The 16,177-nt window shown below is 42.4% G+C and overlaps 1 protein-coding gene across 1 annotated transcript in view; it reads left to right on the top strand.

Moving 5' to 3' along the window:
* si:dkey-21e5.1 (potassium channel subfamily T member 1) overlaps positions 1 to 16,177 on the top strand; it is a 109,729-nt gene that overhangs the window by 67,419 nt on the left and 26,133 nt on the right. The window contains exons 15-19 of the mRNA XM_038998510.1: positions 266 to 415; positions 657 to 892; positions 8,335 to 8,551; positions 13,539 to 13,644; positions 14,003 to 14,175. Of these exons, the coding sequence (XP_038854438.1) occupies positions 266 to 415; positions 657 to 892; positions 8,335 to 8,551; positions 13,539 to 13,644; positions 14,003 to 14,175 (882 nt within the window). The remainder of the gene's footprint in view (positions 1 to 265; positions 416 to 656; positions 893 to 8,334; positions 8,552 to 13,538; positions 13,645 to 14,002; positions 14,176 to 16,177) is intronic.

The raw sequence follows: 16,177 nt of genomic DNA, 5'->3' as shown, positions 1-16,177 counted from the left end.
TGAGCCAGCACATTATGGTTCAGGCAGAGACTATACTGTGAAAAGTGTATCAGATTCTCTTCATAATAGCTAGTAGTTCATCACTGTCTAACATTGTCTTAGCATCTCAGGTCAAGGTGTTGTCAGGTATAAGACCACTGAGTCTCTCTTCTCAGGTACTGCTTGCTATTACAGAGAGAGTCAATTAATTGCTCAATCATCTTCTTCCCCGTTGGGACATAAGGCCACAATGAGTTTCCTCGACTTCTTCTGTCCTTGACTACAGGGAGGGCCAGCTGTCACCAGAGCAGTGGCAGAGGACGTATGGACGTTGCTCTGGGAACGAGGTCTACCACATCCGCCTGTGCGACAGCAAGTTCTTCGGGGAGTACGACGGGAAGAGTTTCACCTATGCCTCCTTCCACGCACACAAAAAGTGAGTAGACAGGCTTACTGATTATCCTGGTAACCCAGGAATGTCTCTGTATAAAAGACAAACCAGGATAGCCTGCAGGCGCCCTCTAGGTCCCGGAGTTGTACACCACTGGATTAAACTGCAACATTTCAGATGACCGAGCCTACTCTTCATTTCTCTGGGGGTGTTGGAAAAAAAGTCAGAAGGCTCATTTCTGTTCTAACCAAACGGACAATAAAGTATCTAGTCCATCTCCCCTCAGGTATGGTGTGTGTCTGATCGGGGTGAAGAGGGAAGACAACAAGAGCATCCTGCTGAACCCAGGTCCTCGCCACATCATGTCCGCCCCAGACACCTGCTACTACATCAACATCACCAAGGAAGAGAACTCTGCGTTCATCTTCAAACAGGAGGAGAAAGACAAGAAGGGCCTGCCGGTGACCGGGCTGTATGATGCCCCCTCCAGGCTGCCTGTGCACAGCATCATCGCCAGCATGGGTGAGAAATGGGGAGGGGGATGGTGGGAGGTAGGAGAGTGAGAGAGCAGGGTCTGTATCTTCTATGTTGGTTAGAGAAGAGGGATGGGTGAGTCTGATAAAGGGGCTAGTGGGGAGGTAGGAAGGGGGGGTGAGGGGAAGTCTCATGCAGAGGTAAGTGGGGGGTTCTATTATTGGAGGAAGGAAGAAGAGATTGGGGATGATATGGCAAGGGTGAAGGAGAGGGATGACTGAGTTTTGTTTTTATTTTTTCACTCTTCACTGCTGTGTATGAGTTTAGCTCACCTTTTGCCGGGTCAAAGATTTCACAGTACACCTGCTGTATGGGTCATTCCACGAAATGAGTGCATTTTGCGTCCATTTGATATTTGAAGTAGATGTTGTGCACCAATATAATTTTTTTTAAGCCTGTTATATGTTATGGAAATTCTTACATAGGACACTCAAAGTCAGTATTAAATGAATCACTCTGTATTGTCAGCAAGCTGGAGAGGTCACAGTCAAACTTAGATGCATAAGTACCAGTCTGAAGTGAGCTCTAAAAGGGCATTCCTTACATAAAGCCTTATATACTGCTATCTAAACCTATTATCAGGAATCAAGGTAAGACCCAGATACAGACACGTAGAATAAACAATGGTTTAATAGTCCAAGAAGCAGGCAAGAGAGGTCAAGGCAGGCAGGGGTCAATAATCCAGAGTTGGGGCAAGGGTACAGGTTGGCAGGCAGGGGCAGGCAGAGTGGTCAGGCAGGCGGGTACAGAGACGGGACAGGCGAAGGTCAAAACCAGGAAGGCGAGAAAAAGAGAGGCTGGGAAAAAACAGGAGCTGACAGGACAAACGCTGGTAAGCTTGACGAACAAGACGAACTGGCAACAGACAAACGGAGAACACAGGTATAAATACACAGGGGATAATGAGGAAGATGGGCGATACCTGGAGGGGAGTGGAGACGAGCACAAAGACAGGTGAAACAGATCAGGGCGTGACACCTACATGATTAATTTGATCGGTTTACACATGTGACTGGCTCCGTCTATCTTAAAGAACATATGTGACTCACCACCTGGATTCGGTCTTATATAGTAAAATGTGAAATGGTGTTTTTTACATTTGATAAAAGTAGAGACTCAGCGCTACAAAATGGTATATCATACACTGCATTTGAGGGTCAATGGGAAAGTAATTCTTCTTTGAAAGTTGATGAACTTGTAAACTCACTTTTGAGAAAATCGCCTTTGAATGTTTTGGTATCTAGTGAAGAGCTCTTCTTTGTCTATACCATTCAGCATCGTTTACACCCTCTTAGCTTTATCCCCACCCATCTCGGAGCGCACACGTGACGCTCTGGCCGATGATTTGTTTACCTCTGGATAACATGAAAACAGCCTCTGTTGGCATCAATTTCATTACGCTTTTTTGCAGATGTTTACTGACACCGGCCATATTCAACGGGTGTTTTACACACGTCACGTAACGTTAGCTAACGAGCCAGCCAGCTAACGTTAGCTGGTTAAACAACAATGAACAAAATGTCTCGGCCATGCGCTTGGAAACACTACAGCCAAAATGGGAGCCACTTAGAAAAACTACAACTTCTCCCTAATTTTTCCAAAAACCAGCCTGAAACTCTTTCTAAAGACTGTTGACATCTAGTGGAAGCCCTAGGAACTGCAATCGGGGACGATTCCGCCCTATTATAAAAGTGAATTTCTTTCTTTTTTTGATGGTTTGTCCTCAGAATTTTGCCTGCCATTTCAGTTTTGTTATACTCACAGACATTATTTTAACGGTTTTAGAAACTTTAGAGTGTTTTCTATTCAAATCTACCAACTATATGCATATCCTGGGCCTGAGTAGCAGGCAGTTTACTTTGGGCACGCTTTTCAACCGGATGTCAAAATACTGCCCCCTATCCCAAAGAAGTTAAAAAAGAAAAGAAAAATATCAGGGGGTGCTGCATCACCCTCAGCACCCCTACTTCCCACGGCTAAACCTAACCCTAGATCCTAAACCTAACCTTAAGCTAACCCTAGATCCTAAACCTAACCATAACCTAACCCTAGATCCTAAACCTAACCATAACCTAACCCTAGATCCTAACCCTAGATCCTAAACCTAACCTTAACCTAACCCTAGATCCTATACCTAACCTTAAGGCACATGAAAGTTCACATGTTCGAGAAGGCATTTCTGGCAAAAAACGCATTTTGATAAAAAAATAATAATAATAACGTTCAAACGGCTCTCCTGTGTAGTGGTGACTTGTGACATACGCCTAGCTTCCAGAATCTGTTCACATATTCTGGCCGTTCTGCCAGATGTTCCTTCGGAGCGGCCCTCCCCCTCCTCTCTTGACCAGACACAGACAGGAACCAAGGATTGGTTTTGACACCAAAGATAAGATGCACAAAGTACATTTAATCCATTTCAACCACATGAAGAATTAAATCTAAGGTTTTTATATGAATAAAGGCTTGCTAAAGTGCCAAAATTCAGCATTTTGACATGTCCCTCCGTCAACCCTGTATCACTTCTAGGAAGATTGTAACCCACTTAATCTCAAAATTGATCGAAGTTTCACCATCATTGTAAAGCCCTAGTTATTTTGTTGCTTTGACAAGTTAATTTCTGAAGATTATTATTTATTTAATGATTAGTGATTTATTTATGTCCGTCCCTCATTTTATGGTCAACCCTGTAACTTGAACTGAATTCTCTTTTAAGATAGTGAAACTATTAATTTTTTAATATTTTTTTCTAAAGAAACATTGAACATCTAATAGTCAAATCATAGAGTACAAGCAGGTGAGCTGATTCTACTCTTTTTGGCCATTTACTGGTGTTTTGTGGTGGAAAACTGAGCGGGTCGAGCATAACACGTCAACCCTGTTACCCATAGATAGACGGGCTAGAAATGTTATACCAATTTTTACATTTTTTATTGTGAAGCTTGCCACTCTTTGTTGCGCACAACAAGCTTCCATTCCCCCGTCACAAGGGGATTTATGGATGATTTACAAAGAAATCATCAACCCTGTTACATTCAACCCTGTTACCTTATTTGGAACTTAATAGACACTTACTATAATATTTTTTGTATTTTTTTATTCAACCTTTTGAGATGGAAAAAAAGTTTTTTATGAAGTAGAACATGTGCTCTTTATGACAGAATGTTAAAATTTTGTGAAATCTTACACTTCTCAAAAGGCTTCAAATTGGTGGAATGACCCGTATGCTGGAATAGACATGGTGGTGATTGTTTGTGGTGGTTGTTGTGTGGTTGTGCTCTCTTACATGACATGCATGTGTTCCTTTCTGACTCTATTGGCTTTTTTCCTTTTCTGGGCTGACTTCTTTTTTATTTTTTTATTTTTTGTTCCTACTATCGCTTGTTAAAGTTGATCAGGCCACTTTTTATGGTAAGTTTGTGCATGTTGCTACCACATCATTGTGCTATCTATTATGTAGGGTCATTTTTTGTGTGTGATTGTTAAAGCTTGATATGTTCTGTAAATGTATTTGCTGTTAATCAGTGTTTTCTTGACAGGTTTTTGCACATCATTTTTTATTTTTGTTCTGTTTTTCAAATAAGCATTAACTGTCCTGTCAAAATGTTGTATGTGATACGAATGGATGACTTTTCATACAGTATGCAGTCCATATATACTTTTGACATAAGCACATCTATGTGGTTTTGCATGTGTTGTAGGGTTCCTTTACTTTCAGCAAAGTGCCTTTAAAACCCTAAAGTCAGGTGATGAAGCTACTCCCCACTATAACCAGATAAAGTTTTGCCTTCATGTGTAGCCTTTCAGAAATGAAATGCAAAAGGTGGACACATCTGCTCTGAACGGATGGCTTTAGAACTTGTAATTTACCATGCTGACGGTGAACTCAAGGGCATCCATCCATTCAGTGACGGCATTGAAGTCATTTGTTTTTGTCAAGGTAGTGTATAGCACAGCTGTGACGGATACTTTATAATTCTATAGAAGGAGGGTAGATGGTACAGTGTAGATGGGTCGTTCCATGAAATGGGTGCCTTTTGGACATGCAAACTTTTAAGAAATTAACTTTAAAATATATCTCCTTTCAACATTCAATTGCATGGAAGATCAATCAATCAATCAAATGTATTTATAACGCCCTTTTTACATTCGCAGATGTCACAAAGTGCTATACAGAAACCTCAAACAGCAAGCAATACAGATCTAGAAGCACGATGGCTAGGAAAAACTCCCTAGAAAGGAAGGAACCTAGGAAGAAACCTAGAGAGGAACCAGGCTCTGATGGGTGGCCAGTCCTCTTCTGGCTGTGCCGGGTGGAGATAAGAGTACATTACCATTTAAGGCCAGATTGTTCTTTTTGGACAAAAAGTTTCTTATTTTTACACTGTTACGAAGATGGAAATAAGCTGTCCTTGAAATATTCTTGATATGTTGGTCAAAAGAGAGGTCAAGGTCCAGAGTAATGCCGAGGTCCTTCAGTTTTATTTGAGATGACTGTACAACCATCAAAGATGGTTTAGTCTACATAAAAACACTGTTTCCCATCTGAGGCATAAAAAATCCTATGAACCTTTTATCTGCCTTTTATCTGCATTTGTACTACAATGTCTGTCAACCCTGTTACGGACACTTATGTAACTTCCTCACTATTAAAAGCATGTTTGAGATAAATCCAAAATTTTCTCATTGTTTAAGCATCCCTTGTACAAATAAACTCACATAATATCACACCGATAAAGTTACCGTTGGGCCTCCGACAGGGTTGACAATAACAGGGTTGAAGTTTTAGGTGAAGGTCGGATATTACTCCCCATGTGGTGAAAAGGATGTGACCACATAGTGTTAATGAAATTAGAAATTATACAGTTGAAGTCGGATGTTTACATACACCTTAGCCAAATACATTTAAACTCCAGTTTTTCAAAATTCCTGACATTTAATCCAAGTAAAAATTCCCTTTCTTACGTCAGTTAGGATCACCACTTTATTTTAAGAATGTGAAATGTCAGAATAATAGTAGAGGGAATGATTTATTTCAGCTTTTATTTATTTCATCACATTCCCAGTCGGTCAGAAGTTTACATTCACTCAATTAGTATTTGGTAGCATTGCCTTTAAATTGTTTAACTTGCGTCAAAGGTTTTAGGTAGCCTTCCACAAGCTTCCCACACTAAGTTGGGTGAATTTTGGCCCATTCCTCCTGACAGAGCTGGTGTAACTGAGTCAGGTTTGTAGGCCTCCTCCCTTGCACATGCTTTTTTAGTTCTGCCCACAAATTTTCTACAGGATTGAAGTCAGGGCTTTGTGATGGCCACTCCAATACCTTGACTTTGTTGTCCTTAAGCCATTTTGCCACAACTTTGGAAGTATGCTTGGGGTCATTGTCCATTTGGAAGATCCATTTGCGACCAAGCTTTAACTTCCTGACTGATGTCTTGAGATGTTGCTTCAATATATCCACATAATTTTCCTCCCTCATGATGCCATCTATTTTGTGAAGTGCACCAGTCCCTCCTGCAGCAAAGCACCCCCACATCATGATGCTGCCACCCCCGTGCTTCACGGTTGGGATGGTGTTCTTCGGCTTGCAAGTCTGCCCCTTTTTCCTGCAAATATAACAGTGGTCATTATGGCCTAACAGTTCGATTTTTGTTTCATCAGACCAGAGGACATTTCTCCAAAAAGTACGATCTTTATCCCCATGTGCAGATGCAAACTCTAGTCTGGCTTTTTATGGCGGTTTTGGAGCAGTGTCTTCTTCCTTGCTGAGCGGCCTTTCAGGTTATGTCGATATAGGACTCGTTTTACTGTGGATATAGATACTTTTGTACCTGTTTCCTCCAGCATCTTCACAAGGTCCTTTGCTGTTGTTCTGGGAATGATTTGCACTTTTCGCTCCAAAGTACGTTCATCTCTAGGAGACAGAATGTGTCTCCTTCCTGAGCGGTATGACGGCTGCGTGGTCCCATGGTGTTTATACTTGCGTACTATTGTTTGTACAGATTAATGTGGTACCTTCGGACGTTTGGAAATTGCTCCCAAGGATGAACTGTGGAGGTCTCCAATTTTTTTTCTTGTCTGAATTCTTTAGATTTTTCCATGATGTCAATCAAAGAGGCACTGAGTTTGAAGGTAGGCCTTGAAATACAGCCACAGGTACACCTCCAATTGACTCAAATGAAGTCAATTAGCCTATCAGAAGCTTTTAAAGCCATGACATAATTTTCTGGAATTTTCCAAGCTGTTTAAAGGCACAGTCAACTTAGTGTATGTTAACTTCTGACCCACTGGAATTGTGATGCAGTGAATTAATAGTGAAATAATCTTTCTGTAAACAGTTGTAGGAATAATGACTTGTGTCATGCACAAAGTAGATGTCCTAACTGACTTGCCAAAACTATAGTTTGTTAACAAGAAATTTGTGGAGTGGTTGAATAACAAGTTTTAATGACTCCAACCTAAGTGTATGTAAACTTCTGACTTCAACTGTACATACTGTGTTCCACATATAATGGAAATATAATCAAATTTAAGTTTTCCTGGAATGAACAATTATAAACAGACCAAAAAGAGAGAGAAGACTGACTTCCTTTTCCACCATGCCGTTCAGAAGACCCAAATGATGTTACCTGCTGTGAATAATTTTTCTTGGTGTAATAGTACATTATTTTAAAGGTGTAAATAGGTTTCACTTTAAAATTAAGGACAGACGTAAATGCATCACTAATCTGAATATAAACAATATTCTGAAATGACTTTGTCAAAGCAGCAAAATAACTTGGCCTTTTCACAGATGGTGAAACTTGGAGACATTTTTGGATTAAGTGGGTTGAAAATGCTGAATTTTGCACTTTAACAAGCCTTTAATTATATAAAACATCTGATTGATTGAATTTTTATTGAATGTTGTCTATATTAAAGTACACTTCATTTTAATATGACATGCTTTTAAATTAAAAGGTATATTCAATATTGGTGCATCATTTCTACTTAAAATATCAAAGGGACGCAAAAGGCATCCATTTCGTGGAACGACCCAGATATTGTTGAGTAGTCTGTAAAGTCCACTAAAATTAAGTGTAGAGGAAATATGAGTTTGATGGATGAGTGTGCCGCTTTGGGGAAGGACAAAAGACAAAGATTTCTAATTCAACCAAAAGTAATGACAGCATGGCTGCTGTGCGGGTTAATTTCAATAATAAAAATAATCATGAGTATCATCGCTAGGCAACAGCATGTGCTTAAAATGCACTATGTATAGTGTTTTAATAGGAAGTATCACCAAAGTTTTTTTGCAAACAGTTAAACAGTTATCAATAAATGGACAATGTCATTGACAATGAAGTCCATCTATCTAACACTAGGGCTTTTTACACCTCAGCACCACCCCATACATATAATTGTCTCACCCTCCATTCTACCACCTTTTCCAGGGACGGTAGCCATGGACCTCCAGAATCCAGCGGACCCCCCAGAGGACTGCAGCAAACTGAGCCTGCCTACAGAGAACGGGGCTGGGAGCAGACGGCCCAGCATTGCCCCCGTCCTGGAGATAGCTGACTCCTCCTCCATTTTGCCCTGCGACCTGCTCAGTGACCAATCAGAAGACGAGACCAACCACTCAGACGAGGAGGGCTCGTCGGTGTCAGAGTGAGTGTGCAATCGCAGAGGAGGAGAGGATTGGGAGGGGTGTAGGAGTTTCTTTGGCGGGTCGGGAATAGATTGGTGGATTGCAGTAAATTCCTACTTGATGGATTATGACTGGGCTGTACCTAGAAACATTATTTAAATAATCTGAAGGGTTACGAGAAGTAAGAGTCCATTCAATACTTAGAGTCCATTCAGCTCAAGGTTGAACCATATCTACTCTATCTATGTCACGTTCTGACCATAGTTATTTTGTATTGTCTTTGTTTTAGTGTGGTCAGGGCGTGAGTTGGGTGGGTTATCTATGTTTTGTGTTTCTATGTTGGGTTTTTCGTTTGGCCTGATATGGTTCTCAATCAGAGGCAGGTGTTTGTCATTGTCTCTGATTGGGAACCATATTTAGGTAGCCTGTTTTGTCTTTTGGTTTGTGGGTGTTTGTCTTCCGTGTCAGTGTTTGTCGCCACACGGTACTGTTTCATTTGTTCATCGTTTATTGTTTTGTTTAGTGTTCTGAGGTTGAATTAAACGTCATCATGAACACTTACAACGCTGCGCTTTGGTCCGATCCTTCTACCACCACAGACGATCGTTACAATCTATTCAATCACAGAAGGAGAGAGGAGATGAGTGTGAGTGGGATGGATGGGGGTTAGAGCGGGTGACTGTGGATTACGCTCATTTGACTTTATGTCACAAAGGTCATGGGTGTGAGATTGAAAGGATTGAGTTGGAATGTGTAGGTAATGACAAGTAACCTGTGTGGTGATGTCTTAAGGTACTGAGGTGGCGTGTGGGTGATGGATGTGTCTGATGAAAGGTAGCATGCTTCTCCACCTGATATGGCTCCTTCTCAACTCATAAATCATAGATTGAGACAGGACAAGTTACTCAGATCCTATCTGTGTGTTAGAGTAGGCTAGACTACTGGATTCCTTCTTTTGTTCGTTCGTTTTCTTATTTTTTTTCTCTCTCTTTTTCTGTCTCTCTATGCCTTTCTTCCTTTCTTTCTGTCTTTCAGTGCATAACATTGAGCCCTTAGACCACAGTTACATAAATAACACTCTCTGCCATGACATCCTGCGGCAAGAGACTGCTACTGCTCAGAACATATTGCATGTGTCTGGCTGTGCTTCTGGCAATGTCACAGTGCTTGTCTCAGCCCATACAACCCCACACAGCAGTTTAGGGCAGTCTTGGCCACTACACGCTCTCCTCTAACAGAGCAAGACATGATTTAGCCTCTCCTAGCCTCCAGGCTCTTTTATGTTCTCCTCCTTCCATGCATGGTGCATGTTTAGCTTCCATGCTTTGAGTGGTGCTGGATGTACTGCTGGCTGGAAAAGAGAGAGGGAGAATAAGAGAGAGACGGGAGTGTTCTACAGGAGCACCATCGAGAGCATATTGTTGGGGGTCTCCCGGGTGGCGCAGTGGTCTAGAGCACTGCATCGCAGTGCTAGCTGCGCCACCAGAGTCTCTGGGTTCACGCCCAGGCTCTGTCGCAGCCGGCCGCAACCGGGAGGTCCGTGGGGCGATGCACAATTGGCATAGCGTCGTCCGGGTTAGGGAGGGTTTGGCCGGTAGGGATATCCTTGTCTCAGTATGTAAAATGTAATAAAATGTATGCACTCTACTGTAAGTCGCTCTGGATAAGAGCGTCTGCTAAATGACTAAAATGTAAATGTAAATTGTTGGGCTGCATCGCAGCCTGGTATGGCAACTTCACCACCGCGCACTGCAAGGTGCTTCAGAGGGTGATACGTGCAGCCAAACTTACCATTGGGTGCACACTGCCTGCCCTACAGGACACCTACAACACCAGGTGTCGCAGGAAGGCCAAGAATATCATCAGGGACCCCAGCCACCCAAGCCATGCCCTGTTCTCCCCGCTTCAATCACTCAGACGTGGGCAGTACAGGAGCATCATGACAAAAACTGGAAGACTGGCCAATAGTTTCTACCCTTAGACCATCAGGCTGCTGAATAGCCATCACTAGTCAGCTACCTACTCCCTGCTACTCCCCCTATGTTCATTTCCCCCCTCACTCCCTCTCAACGGTCACTTACAGTGCCTTGCAAAAGTATTCACCCCCTTGGCGTTTTTCCTATTTTGTTGCATTACAACCTGTAATTTAAATAGATTTTTATTTGGATTTCATGTAATGGACATACACAAAATAGTCAAAATTGGTGAAGTGAAATAAAAACAAGGACTTGTTTAAAAAAAAAAAAGCACAAAAAATACCCGGAAAAGTGGTGCGTGCATATATATATACACTGCTCAAAAAAATAAAGGGAACACTTAAACAACACAATGTAACTCCAAGTCAATCACACTTCTGTGAAATCAAACTGTCCACTTAGGAAGCAACACTGATTGACAATAAATTTCACATGCTGTTGTGCAAATGGAATAGACAAAAGGTGGAAATTATAGGCAATTAGCAAGACACCCCCCAAAAAGGAGTGATTCTGCAGGTGGTGACCACAGACCACTTCTCAGTTCCTATGCTTCCTGGCTGATGTTTTGGTCACTTTTGAATGCTGGCGGTGCTCTCACTCTAGTGGTAGCATGAGACGGAGTCTACAACCCACACAAGTGGCTCAGGTAGTGCAGTTCATCCAGGATGGCACATCAATGCGAGCTGTGGCAAAAAGGTTTGCTGTGTCTGTCAGCGTAGTGTCCAGAGCATGGAGGCGCTACCAGGAGACAGGCCAGTACATCAGGAGACGTGGAGGAGGCCGTAGGAGGGCAACAACCCAGCAGCAGGACCGCTACCTCCGCCTTTGTGCAAGGAGGTGCACTGCCAGCGCCCTGCAAAATGACCTCCAGCAGGCCACAAATGTGCATGTGTCTGCTCAAACGGTCAGAAACAGACTCCATGAGGGTGGTATGAGGGCCCGACGTCCACAGGTGGGGGTTGTGCTTACAGCCCAACACCGTGCAGGACGTTTGGCATTTGCCAGAGAACACCAAGATTGGCAAATTCGCCACTGGCGCCCTGTGCTCTTCACAGATGAAAGCAGGTTCACACTGAGCACATGAGCACATGTGACAGACGTGACAGAGTCTGGAGACGCCGTGGAGAACGTTCTGCTGCCTGCAACATCCTCCAGCATGACCGGTTTGGCGATGGGTCAGTCATGGTGTGGGGTGGCATTTCTTTGTGGGGCCGCACAGCCCTCCATGTGCTCGCCAGAGGTAGCCTGACTGCCAATAGGTACCGAGATGAGATCCTCAGACCCCTTGTGAGACCATATGCTGACACATGCACATTTGTGGCCTGCTGGAGGTCATTTTGCAGGGCTCTGGCAGTGCACCTCCTTGCACAAAGGCGGAGGTAGCGGTCCTGCTGCTGGGTTGTTGCCCTCCTACGGCCTCCTCCACATCTCCTGATGTACTGGCCTGTCTCCTGGTAGCGCCTCCATGCTCTGGACACTACGCTGACAGACACAGCAAACCTTTTTGCCACAGCTCGCATTGATGTGCCATCCTGGATGAACTGCACTACCTGAGCCACTTGTGTGGGTTGTAGACTCCGTCTCATGCTACCACTAGAGTGAGAGCACCGCCAGCATTCAAAAGTGACCAAAACATCAGCCAGGAAGCATAGGAACTGAGAAGTGGTCTGTGGTCACCACCTGCAGAATCACTCCTTTTTGGGGGGTGTCTTGCTAATTGCCTATAATTTCCACCTTTTGTCTATTCCATTTGCACAACAGCATGTGAAATTTATTGTCAATCAGTGTTGCTTCCTAAGTGGACAGTTTGATTTCACAGAAGTGTGATTGACTTGGAGTTACATTGTGTTGTTTAAGTGTTCCCTTTATTTTTTTGAGCAGTGTATATATATATTCACCCCCTTCGCGATGAAGCCCCTAAATAATATCTGGTGCAACCAATTACCTTCAGAAGTCACATAATTGGTTAGATTGCACACAGGTGGACTTTATTTAAGTGTCACATGATCTCAGTATGTATACACCTGTTCTGAAAGGTCCCAGAGTCTGCAACACCACTAAGCAAGGGCACCACCAAGCAAGCGGCACTATGAAGACCATGGAGCTCTCCAAACAGGTCAGGGACAAAGTTGTGGAGAAGTACAGATCAGGGTTGGGCTATAAAAAAATATCTGAAACTTTGATCATCCCACGGAGCACCATTAAATCCATTATTAAAAATGGAAAGAATATGGCACCACAGCAAACCTGCCAAGAGAGGGCTGCCTATCAAAACTCATGGACCTGGCAAGGAGGGCATTAACCAGAGCGGCAACAAAGAGACCAAAGATAACCCTGAAGGAGATGCAAGGCTCCACAGCGGAGACTGGAGTATCTGTCCATAGGACCACTTTAAGCCATACACTCCACAGAGCTGGGCTTTACGGAAGAAAAAAGCCATTGCTTAAAGAAAAAAAATAAGCAAACACGTTTGGTGTTAACCAAAAGGCATGTGGGAGACTCCTCAAACATATGGAAGAAGGTACTCTGGTCAGATGAGACTAAAATGTAGCTTTTTGTTCTACAGTGCCCCTGCGTGGTCATGTGATAGACAAGCCTTTGGAAAAAGGATGCACTCACTCAGTCTCAATACTGTATTTAGCAATCCATCACTCCTCTGTGTGAACCTTCAATACAACAACGCTTTGAATATATACAGTACCATTCAACATTTTGGACACCTACAGAGGGTAGAGCGTACGACCCAGTTTATCACTGGGGCCGAGCTCCCTGCCATCCAGGACCTCTATACTAGGCGACGTCAGAGGAAGGCACAAACATGTTTCAAAGACTCCAGCCACCCAAGTCATAGACTGATCTCTGTGCTACCGCACGAAAAGCAGTACGGATGCACCAAGTTGTTTACGAGGCATGTGACAAATACAATTTGATTTGATTATTCAATCGATTGCCTTGTTGCTAAAGTTTTTGGTCTATTGCTTCTTCTCAAGCCTTTCTCTGTATGTGTGTTTTTGCTGTTATTTTACCTCAGCTTTGTGAAAGGATACCCGCCAAACTCCCCATACATTGGCAGCTCTCCAACCCTGTGCCATCTCCTACCTCAGAAAGCCTCATTCTGCTGCCTTCGGCTGGACAAGGTGAGTAGAGACAAGGACACGATGAGGCCTATTGTCTTGTTAAGCCACATAATCCTATTCCAAAGACAGTAAACAATTATATTGTATCCTATTGTGTTGTGCTGTGTCTAAACAATTGTATGGCTCCTCTTTGTAAAGTTGACTGTATGAATAATATAATAGAAAGTCTTTGTAGCTTTGAATAATAGAATAGAGCAGAAAAAATATTATTGTATATTGCCAACGCAATAGTTTATGGAATAGTTTGTTTATGGAAACAAAAGTTGCCTTAGGATTTATTCAATAAAACTGACAGACATGACAAACATTAACAATCTTTAAACATAATAAAAAATATATTTTTCATTTTCATATCCAGGGTTGCAGACACAACAGTTTTGAGGATGCCAAGGCCTATGGTTTTAAGAACAAGCTGATCATAGTATCCGCGGAGACGGCAGGGAACGGCCTCTATAACTTCATCGTCCCTCTACGCGCTTACTACCGCCCCAGAAAAGAGCTCAACCCTATTGTACTGCTACTAGACTACCCGTAAGAAATCCCTCTGCTTCTTTATAAGGGTTTTAGCTAACACATCCTTGAAACCACCCGTTTATAATGTATTTACAGTGCTTTATAGGACACTCAAAGTGCATTTTAAGACTAAGCATTGGTAATGGAATCTTATAAAAGCCTTTATAAATGCATAACGCAGTATTCCTGCTTATACTGTATGTTCTTTGCATAATGCATTACATTCAGTTGGTAAACTACTTATAAACTGGGTGGGTCGAGCCTTGAATGCTGATTGGCTGAAAGCTGTGGTGTATCAGACCGTATAACAAGGGTATGACAAAACATACCCTCGAGGGTTTGTGATATATGGCCAATATACCATGACTAAGGGCTGTGTCCAGGCACTCCGTGTTGCGTTGTGCTAAGAACAGCCCTTAGCTGTGGTATATTGGCCATATGCTGTACCACACCTCCTCAGGCCTTATTGCTTAATTATAGCAGTAAAATACATTACACACAGATGGTAACTTTAAAAGAAAGTGTTACCAAGATGTATTGCTTGGCTACATGAAGATGAATGAAGTGTACATGAAGGAATTGCCAGTGTTACCTCAGTAGAGCGAGAGAGAGGTTATTATACAGCACAGCCTGGGGTTAACTTTAGTGACGCAGGTTGAGAAAGGATTTCTGCATTATTCATTGCTGGCAGTGCCTCTGTTGGATTAATGGAGCACTGGAGAGCACTCAGGTGCGTGTGCGTGTGCATGTGCATGTAAGTGTATTATGTTTTTGCCACTAATAATTCAGTAGGGATTTCATTACAATAACTTCAAAAGACTCTCCAGTGAAATTTTATTTGTGTAGATAAAGAGAGAGCCATGTTGCTCTCAATGACATACAGTCTATGGTAGGGCTGGGCGATATAGCAAATAAATGATCATGATGATTTTTTTTTTCATTCAGTAATGATAATTATCACGATATTAATCAAATAATGTTTAAACGGGTCATTTCTGCTTCAGACTCAAGAATGCCTGAACAAACCTAAAGCTTTAATGTTTCTTATTTATTGTCAGAAGTAGAACTCACAAATAACATTTTAACTTCAAATCAAATCAAATTTTATTTGTCACATACACATGGTTAGCAGATGTTAATGCGAGTGTAGCGAAATACTTGTAAACCCTTACAAGTCATGAGCAAGAAATACAAAAATAAAATGCATCATATTAATGCAAGTCAATATGCATTATAACTGTTAGCCTAATGGCACATCACAGTTGAAGTTGGGGTAGTTGTTGTCTTACAAGTTACAAGCAAGAAAGACCAGTCTATCCACTGTCTCTAGCTTTAATGATAATTGTCACAATTTTTATAAAATAATGTTTAAAAGGGTCATTTTTACTTCAGACTCAAGCCTGCCTGAACAAACCGAAGTCTTTAATGTTTAGAAGTAGAAGAACTCACAAATAACATTAACTCCACTTTTTTTTAAAGCTATAAACCCTTACAAGTTATGAACAAGAAATAAAACATTTTTTTTTAAATAGCGCAAGTCTACGTATTATAACTGTTAGCCTAATGGCACATTACAGTTGGGGTTGTTGTCTTACAAGCAAGAAAGACAAGTCTGTCTACGGTCTCTGGCTTTAAAGCTGCCCTATGGCAGGTCACTATGTTGCCACCTGTGCTAAAAACACGCTCTGAGGGGGAGCTGGTCGCAGGAATGCACAGGTAGCGCTTTGCCAGGTTGCTGACTTTGGGAATGTTTTTTTTGGGTAGATCTTCCACCAGTCCAGTGGATTGGTTTCACTGTGAGCATCAAGAGACTGAAGGTAGCAGCTGAATTCCTTTTCTATCAGCTGGATTTCAGTAAGACCTGTGGTGGTGGAGCATGGCTTTTTGAAAAAACTGCCCTGTGACTTTCTCTTTTTAGTTGGCAGTTGTGGTGAAGCAGCAGCAATGTCTCCCTGTGCTGGGCTTGTGTTTTCATGTCCCTCATTGACCATCTCTGAGACAGCTCTTGCTTTTATGTGGT

Source organism: Salvelinus namaycush, chromosome 1 (genome assembly GCF_016432855.1).
Source record: "Salvelinus namaycush isolate Seneca chromosome 1, SaNama_1.0, whole genome shotgun sequence".
Taxonomy (NCBI): Eukaryota; Metazoa; Chordata; class Actinopteri; order Salmoniformes; family Salmonidae; genus Salvelinus; species Salvelinus namaycush.
The sequence above is the reverse complement of the archived record's forward strand: the minus strand, read 5'-3'. Positions and strand labels throughout refer to the sequence as shown.